General features: G+C 33.8%; 1 protein-coding gene across 5 annotated transcripts in view; it reads right to left on the bottom strand.

Moving 5' to 3' along the window:
• Positions 1 to 4,478: 4,478 nt before the first annotated feature.
• Positions 4,479 to 9,906, bottom strand: part of LOC143052297 (uncharacterized) — a 30,818-nt gene continuing 25,390 nt past the window's right edge. For all 5 annotated transcript variants that reach the window (XM_076225310.1, XM_076225309.1, XM_076225311.1 and 2 more), the window contains one exon: positions 4,479 to 7,104. In XM_076225310.1, the coding sequence (XP_076081425.1) occupies positions 5,445 to 7,079 (1,635 nt within the window). In that variant the 5' untranslated portion in view covers positions 7,080 to 7,104 and the 3' untranslated portion in view covers positions 4,479 to 5,444. The remainder of the gene's footprint in view (positions 7,105 to 9,906) is intronic.

Here is a 9,906-nt window from a genome sequence, read left to right as displayed (position 1 = left end):
AAACAATATGTATGTACATAATAAATATCGATGATTGGAACTGACTTGGAATCAGTCTTATGGCTCACAATCAAGTTTCCCAACGATGAATATACAGATGTATGGGATTTAGTTTCGATTTAGTAATTTTTACGATACAGAGGAAGCTACCAGGAATTACCAGACAAGTTATTGGACATGTTATTAGATTAACGGTGTACAATTGTCATCCATCTTCTAGAGACAGTTCCATAATGGTCAGTCAGCTCTATTTACAATCGGCAACTCTCGGGTGAATCCGCTATACGGAATCGGCCAAGTTGTGACGAATGCTTTAATAAGTTTACGATACAGAGGGAGCTATCAAACATTACCAGACCCGTTATTGGACATGTTATTAGATTTACGGCGAGGAATTGTCATCCATCTTATAGAGACAGTTTCATCATGGCCAGTCAGCTCTATTTACAATCGGCAAGCTTCGGGTAAATCCGCTATACGGAATCGGCCGAGTTGTGACGAATGCTTTAATAAGTTTACGATAACGAGGGAGATATATCGAGCATTACTAGACCAGTCAGTATTGGACATGTTATTAGATTTACGGCGAGGAATTGTCATCCATCTTATAGAGACAGTTCCATAATGGCCAGTCGACTCTAATTAGTCACAAAATCCAATCAGACCAAAAATTAATCTGTTTTTCTGATCAGTTCATTATTTTGCTGCCAATATATTTTTCAATAAAGCAAGTGACCGAACACAAGAATATTTGATTTCTCAACTAGAACAGTATTTGTCTGATATAGTATGTAGTTTTTTTTCTGCTTGATTGGTGTTCTTGATTGAACATTGTATGTCATTTTTGCAGTCTCAATCTCTTTCATTTATTCTTTTTTGTATTAAACTTTATTGGTTCTGACGTACAAAGACGAATCTTTCTTTATTGTCATTCTTTTTTTCCATTATTTTTTGCCATGATATCGAGATAATATTTTATTTCATGGAATAGTGTATAGCTACTTGAAACAGGCGAAAGATACAAAAGGAACATTCAAACTCATAAGTCGAAAACAAACTGACAACGTCATGGCATAAACAGAAAAATAGCAAAAGACAAACAGCAGCACACAAAACACAACATAGAAAAGTATTTTTTCTCACTAGTGAAAAATCTGTTCTCGGCAAATGATTGGTTGAAAATTAATTGTGACGTTAAATTTTCTTGTTTTCTTTTAAATTTTCTTATTGTGACGTCATGAAAAAATGCGTCCATGTCTGACGACGTCAAATCAAAAGTACACAACTTTCCTCAAACCTTTAAAAAGGAAGGATAAAAATCATAAGAGAAACAGATTCCTCCACTCTCAACAAGCCTCGCACTTTAAATATTAAAATTTAACTGTCTCTAGTGGAGAAATATCGTTATACACTTGTTGCAGTTGTGGAATATATATATATATCCTGAGGCGCAGACGATGGTATATCATGAGGTATATATAATTGGTTCCAGTTTCTCTACGGAATCTAAGGTAACACTCCTTTTAAGGAGTCGTTTGTTTTAAAGGACATGAGTGTAAAATAGCACATCAACTTCAGGTCAAAATGTGGACGTTTAAGCTTTATGACAATGGAATGATATTGTTTAAACTCTTCAGAGAAATTATCAAAAGTTTGAAATGACATAAGTGATACACGGACCTAAGTGGCATAGTACTCTAAAAGACAGCAATGAACTAGTAAAGCACTCAAGCATCGCGAATGACCGACTGGTTAAGTCTACATATAAATTAAAAACCAGAACACTAGCTCTAGGGACATACGATTGTTACTCGAGACAACGATGTGTTCAGAGATTATATTCCACAAAATAAAATGCTGATGTAGTGAAATGACTGTAAGTAAAGGTAATATAATTCATAATCGGAAAGTTCAAAGGTATAATTATAGTTTCGAATTACGAAATGAAGAAAGGTATGTAGGTTATAGGAGGGTCTAGATAAGGGCCTTCACTTCCAAACTCCGCAACAGTGGTGACGTTGCTTCGCTTTAACTATCAACTAAAGTCAACGTAGCGTAAATAAAGAGGACGTAACCGCTGTTTCGGTGTTCGCTTCACTTCTGCATTGTTTATTTGTTGAGTCTATCTTTCTCTATTCTTGATTTTGTTTGTCTATGATTTTCGATTCTTTATCATATTGAATCGCCCCATACATTATTCTTTATTCTTTATTTTGCCTCCTTTTTAACTGTGGTAAGCCATTAAGACCATATTAGTTAATGTAATTTCACATATGAAAAGTGAGAAATAACTCGAAGTTGAACGAAATACCAACCAATTTATAAACAAAGGGGAAAATAAAAAAAGTTTTCCAACCATTACACAGAAAACTGAGCGCAACATACCCATTTAAAACAGAATTTTACGCCTTGTTCTTCGTAAGAATAAGCAGAAATTGCACCACGCGTTATGTTCCTGAACTTTTGGAACAGGGGATGGGTCGGGACATCAATATACTTAGTGAAGATTATAGATATGTTCTTTTTAAGAAAATGTCACCTCATTGCATTTTGTACGTGTAAAATAAGTGCATTCTTTTATTTTTTTTTTTAAGTCTTTTGTCTTGTTGTTCAGTCAACTATAGTACCCATATGCATGAGGTTAAATTATAACCAATAACTTCATTTGTTTGTCTTGATTCCGAATCAAAATTCTGCTCACACTTTATGATTTAAAATTTATGCAATTGTTATGTAACGGTCATATTTAAATACGTACTGAGGCTCAGGCAAATCGTCTTATAAGTACCAGTTGAACTCCATTTTATTTGCATTTACGCCAGAACGAGCTTCTTTGAAATTTATTCAATGTTTTTGTTCTCGTTTTGAGTGTGCAAGAAGTAATATTGGTGACTGGACAAAAACTATCATATGACAAAATTTCCAAACATTTTCCAAATAATTTGTGTCTGCAACAAATCCGGCTGGACGTATCCGTCTATCTAGGCCATGCGTTGTTCGTTAAATTATCGTGTCTTGTTTGTACATCTGTTGTTGTTTTTTTCTTGATGAGTCGGTTGTTACAAAGTGGTTGTTTTATTATGCTGTACTATCCATAATTTTAAGAAATTTCCATAGTCCTCTTGTATGTATGTAAAATATGAGGATTTAATTATTTCAGAAATTTAGTTATAACAATACTTTATATATTTAATGAAAATAAAATCAATGCTCATAGTGATAATTTTTATTCATAAACTAGCAACTAGTGGTAATAATAACCTTCAGAGATTTAACAAACTTTACTTACGTGAGAAGTATCCTACATTTGCCCCAACTTTAATTTTAAATTGCATCTCAAATGACAAATAGACTGATTATATTTAATTTAGATAAATACCGGTCTGTTTTTAGATTCCACGCTGACTACATTAGCACACAAAGAGGCTCCTGCAGACCTGATGGTAACAACTGTTGCCAGAACGCCATTTGATCTAATTTGGTCTTTTAAGTGTTAAATTTCTGTTTGAGTCCTCTCTTTGTTTACAGATAACTAAAGAAAAGTATCGAGTGTCGCTCTTGGTCTGTTATTAAGCTCTAATGGAGATCATTATCGCGATGGGATATGTGTACTTTAATTATTATCCGAGACAAAATCGTGTCAAAGTTTTATCACGGAACATCAGATACCGAAGTTGCCTCTGGGTGTTAATTTTTCATTTTGATGTGAATCGGCTATTTCGGATGTTCAATTCAGCTGAAGTATTTCATTGTTGACCAATTTCACCCGTAGGAAGTATGTGACATTTTGTGTTTTGTACTGTATTATTATAGTTAATGATTTTTGTGTCAATAATTGTACGGAAAACGTGTGACTTTGACCACTTATATATGGTCAAAGTGTCACAATTGTCACTAAGTCAGATGACCAACTCCGCCTTAAACTGTCTTGTATTGTACCACAATAAAAGAGAAGATTAGCCCCGTAACGAAAAAATCTGGTCGCAAAGACTCAATTCAAACCCTGATTTGTGTGCTTTTAGACGTTTTGATTAGTTTCTTTTCGCGCAAATGGGTGCTTGAACTTTCCAACCTTTCTGTATTCATTGCTAGTCATGTTATATTCAGCAAATAACGTATATATTGTAGTATGATGCTCCTTTAACTTAAGCGTTTTTATGCCCCACCTACGATAGTGCGAGTGGGGCATTCGTGTACTGAGGACACATTCTTGTTTTCTCTGAAACATGAATCAAGTAAAGTTGCGGTAAATAATTTAACATTTCATGCATATTGCTTAGCTGTCAGAATTTGTATGCTCGCAATTCATAACGGAACATTCTAGCTGTTAGAAAAAATTTCGCTCTTATATATGCAATTGTGAAATTATGTGTTTTTCAGTGGTTTTACTCCCATATATATACATGATATACATGTATCGTGTATATACAAAATACTATCTCACGAATGCATGCGTCAAAATAAATCCCAAAACAAACTTTAAGATGTATGACAAATTTAATGAATATATAATAACATACTCACATTCATGTAACAAAATATGAAAACAGACTATCTTTCTTAATCTACTCACATAACAAAATATGAAATATGACAGCCAATCTCAATCTACTCGACATATAATTGCTCATTTTCTTAGTATAACAATTTAAAAAAATTTAAAACAAATGGTCATTTTTCATTTTACTCGTATAAAAAATAGGCAAACAAATTATCATTCTCAAATTATCATTTTCACTATCATTCTTACAAATTATCATTCCCATTCATCCCATTCAAATAACTGAGTGTCACGTGATGAAAGGGGCTGGAGCACAAAAAGTACTACACCACATGGTCTACTCACGAAACAAAATGTAAATGGGGACATACATACAGATATGAACAAGAATATATTATCATTTGTGTTATGTTCAATTATGACGAAAACAGTAAAACTGTGAAATGACTAATAATTCATTTAATGCTTAATAACGTTTCGACCTACATGTATTCTGTTAATAGAAATTCAATTTGCATCCCTGTAAACTTTTATGTAGTAAATATATAGTAATAGTCTATACAAAATACGCAGATAATGCATTTAAAGTAGGTCAAAAGACTTGCCATTTTTTGTGGATCTTTTCTATGTTTTTATAGAATCTTTTTTGGAAATCCTTACATCATATACTGTTCAGTTCTCAGACAATCAAACCCTTCTATCATGTCTTTTCTAACTTAATAACTTATCATACGGTCATTCTCATATATGACATAAATACGTTAACAAATTATAATATAATTGTAGTTTCCTAAACTTAATTTGGAAATGCGAGGGTAGAAATAAATTTTCATCAACTTTAAAATTACACCTACACAAATATATCTAAATTTAACATATATTGTAGGGAACAATTTCGATATAAATACTATTGTTAACACTAGAGTCATTGGTGTTATGAAAATCAAGCTGTTGTTTCAAACTGCTGAATTCGATAGGCATCGTGTAATAACTTAGCAACATTTCCATTCGGAATGTTTTGTCGACCATTCGATGTAGGAATGGATTGAGTCTGTTGGTTTTGATTTTGACCATATGTTTGGAGTTGAATATTTTGTCCATTCTGAACTCCATTTGAGATTTTAGGTCCGCCATTGGGAATTTGTTGACGAACAAAGTTTGGATTGCTTGCACTACCATTAGCTTGACTAAATGACGGATTAGTCTGTTGACTATTGTCACTCATTTGATGCTGAGCGCGCACATTTTGATTCACATTTCCGGCAGGAAGTGTCTGATTACCCTGACTTGACTGCGGTCTAATTTGTCCCTGATTTTGTTCAACTCTTTGTTGAGAATAAAGACGCAATGACTGGTTCCCGATTGGAACTTGCTTATGAAGTGTTTGTTCAGATCTATTATGTCCTACTACATTTGAACTATTGTAGTGTAATCCTGGACTCATATGTACAGGACGTCCATTTGCAATCATGTGACCATTTAGAAGTGGAGTACTTCCTGCGGCTGCGTTAGCCGGATTTTGTCCTGGTTGTAACACAGCACCCGCACTAGACTGACGATGGTGAACTCCATTTTGAAGGGGTTGTGGTTGATATGGTGGAGGTGGATAATCCTCTAATATATATGGTGGTATATTGGGTCTGTTGTCCCGACCATGCGAAAGATGTATTCCCCGTAAGCTTTGACCGTGAAGTGCAAGCTGCGTATTAATGCTTTCATAGCTTCTTCTGTCGGGAATTACTTCGTAATAATTTTCCGAACCACTTGATTGGCTATGACTGTATTGAGAATCAGACTGGTCTCGTTCTGACAGTGATGGATTTACGTAAAATATATCCTGCGTCATGGTGGCCTGACTAGAGGTTACCGAACCGGCCTTCTTTTTACCTTTCCTCTTGCGACGACCAAAAAAGAACAGAACTCCAAAGACGATGGCAACGATAGTAGAAATTCCACAAATAACTCCAAGGGCGACAATAACATTCACATCAGTTCCCGATTCGACGCGAACTGGAATAAACGTATTTGACAGTGGGTCGACTTCGCATACACCAAAATAGTTCGAAACATTAAAATAAAAGCTCATATCTAACGGTTTCGAGGAATCACTGTTGCATCGGCTAATTGCGATGTACCATGTCCGTGGCCCGCTCGAACGAAGCGTCCGCTCTCCAGTACACACAATGAGCGGTTCGGCTGATGCTGATGGACGATATCTTTCACATCCTTTTGTTTGATTCTGCGTGGATAGTGATATAACCTGATTGTTTTTTACCGGGAGAATAGCATTTCTCTGCTGGCAATTCATTGTTTCTTTTAATTCTTTTATTTGGTCGTCATAGTAAATCATCATATTCACGCAGCACTCTCGTTCGGGATACGTGATTTGGTATTCTATTTTAGCTTCCTTATGTAAAGTTTTCTGAAGTAAGTAGCCATACCATTGTAAGTGGGTGGTAAATTGTCCTTTTACAACACATGGTTGATTAGTTGAAACAACACTAGATTGTTGACTTAAATCACAAAATAATAGAACGAGGACAGCTGAATAAATCATCCTTCTATGTAGAAAAGACATCGTTGTCGTTTAAAGTGGATTTATTCTGAAACGAAAAAGAGAAAAATTAATAAATTTGAAAAAGTTACAGCATATGGCATACATTGATGTGTAGGCAAGTTCCTGTCCTTTATATGATAACAAGAGTAGATATGATACTCTTATGCTACAGATAGAGAACCAGTATAATGGTCCAAGACCACAATTATTTCGTAGTGCATTTCTTTAAGAACATAAATGAAAATAAAAAAATCCCACCTGCGCTTTCTCATAGAAACTTTTACAGTGTGTTGTACTACTTTTGGGACAAATTATATAAAAATTATAGAAAACTTCATCGGCTCTAACTCAAAATATGGACAATTTTATGTTTAGGGCGTCTTGAAATCTTTTGACAGCTTCCGAAGTGCTAATTTTAAACCTTTTTCAGCTGAACAAAATCACTACTTTCCTTTAAAATTCTGGACCCAAATTTTTTTTACATTGTAATTTCACCCCCCCCCCCCCCCCCCACCCTACTTGCAAATTGAGGCATTAAACATGGAGAAATAAATTTGGAAGGGGTATAAAAATTTAATGGCAAGTAACCCACTGTCAACACTAGGCACTATATATATACTGCAATTGTGGTCTCGGACCTAACTGGTACTCTTTGCTGCAAGATAGAGAACCAGTATATAACATTAGTCGTTTGGTAGATTGACCATAATTCATATTTACTGCATGTACTTTTTGTAACAACATGTGTTCCGTTTGTTTATAGATTATAAAGAATTCGTGTTTCACCTAATAAAAAAAGCAAGACAACTTGACTAGTATGCTCAGAAAACATCGTAAAACGGTTAAGCTGTAAGCTCGTCATAACAGCTTTGGTTCGTGTTTTACTAGAAATTGTATTTAATTTCATAATGTTTTTAAATAAGTTTTAAATCTTTTCTTAGTTTATGTGTTTTACTTTTATGTTTTTTTATTCATTTATTTATTAGATATATATATTGAACAGCTACATGTATTACTATTTAACAAGTTACTTCAAGATCAATCATTGCAGTAATGGCATACTAGTATTTAATTGGTTCTGATGGTTGCTCTCTTATCACAACGCATATTTCATGAATTTACCCCTTCATGAGAGCTTGTACTGCACAATTTGCTCTCATGAATCAATTATACTGTGTTGAAATGTCTGTTATATATCAATTTCAGTTTGATGCAGGGCCAGTAAAAGTTCAAGGTTTAGTCTTGATTTGCAAAAAACTTTCAACTAACATACTAATGATGATGATTATTATTTTAGATGAGTTGTAAAGATTGATAGCCATAATTAACAAAAGAGGGCTCTATATATTGAAAAAAAATACTTTGGAATTCATTTTATACTCCCCTTCCCCCCCTCCCCCCCCAAAAAAAAACACAACAACAAATGAATGAAAAAACAACAAAATCAGGAAAACAGGAAAATGTTATGGTTCGCTTAGTTTGTTTATAACTTTTTACTTGTATCATTTAAATATTTTTAGAGATTTCGTGTTATGTAATGGAAACAATATCAAGTTTTTATGTCGTAATATATACTGAACAGGTGATCTTAAAATCAATTTATTTAAATTTGTATCACTGACCGACAAAAAAAGTTGAAACATTAAAAAAATCATTACAATAGTGTCTCTAATATTTTTGACTGGACGTTAATCTGTCATGGAGTATCGGATTGTTAACCTTTTCAAAGCAACCAAACTCAGAGGATGTTTTGGAGATGTTTTATATAAATTTGACAAAAAAAATTTATAAGATTGTTAAGATTATCAGATAACTATAAAAAGATGTAGTTGACCTTTCATATATGTATGACCTTTAGTTTTTGTAGTATATGACGTTCGGCTGTACAAATAACTATACAAATATTCCAGTAGTAAATTTTACATTAGAAATGAAATCTAATGAAAACTTTTGACCAACTTCAAAGTACTTAGTTGAGCATTTCGCTTACTAAGTATTTTTCAAGAGAAAACAATGCAAAACTATGTAAAACCCTAAAAACCAAATCAATATTTGAATGTATGCAAAAATTGATCAATTGAAACATAAAATTCAATCAATTCACATAAAAATAGAATAAAGTTTTCTCGTCTAACCTGAAATTTCAATAATGAATCACAACAAACCACCATCTTGTGTATCACACACACAATAAGGTTAACTGATAAAATCAATAAGAAAACTGAACTGGCTTTGTGCAGTTCACATTGTGTTACATGCACGCAAAGACGATTGAGAACAATACGTTTTCACACTTCGGAACACCTCGGAAGACATTCCAATACTTGCAAGTCTGAGTGAAGTGCAAGACATTTAATTTCAAATTGATTTGCACAACATTGTGCATAGAAAGATTGTGAACAATAATGTTTCACACTTCGGAACACATTCCAATCGTGAATTCCAATATTTCAAGTTTTAGTGATGTGCAATTCATTTAAATTTAAATTGATTTTTACAACATTGTTGATAAAAGGCATTTAGCATGTTAACATGTTAAGCAATGTTAGCACACTTTTTTTTGAATAAATGAAGATATTGAGAATGGTAATAAACCAACGCGGTAAATTATTGCAATTTAGTGGCGGATCCAAAAGGGGGAGGGGGTCCGGGGGTTGGAACCCCCCTTTTTTGGCCGATCAATGCATTTGAATGGGAGCATATAGTTGGAAACCCCCTTTACTCTGGGTTGGGAACCCCCCTTTTTTAAAAATGTCTGATCCGTGCCTGCAATTTCAGTGATTTCGTATCAAAAGTTTAATATTCATGTATCATGATTATCATACATTAGTTTTCAATTATTTATCCT

This window comes from Mytilus galloprovincialis, chromosome 11, assembly GCF_965363235.1.
Source record: "Mytilus galloprovincialis chromosome 11, xbMytGall1.hap1.1, whole genome shotgun sequence".
In the NCBI taxonomy this organism is placed as follows: domain Eukaryota; kingdom Metazoa; phylum Mollusca; class Bivalvia; order Mytilida; family Mytilidae; genus Mytilus; species Mytilus galloprovincialis.
The sequence above is the reverse complement of the archived record's forward strand: the minus strand, read 5'-3'. Positions and strand labels throughout refer to the sequence as shown.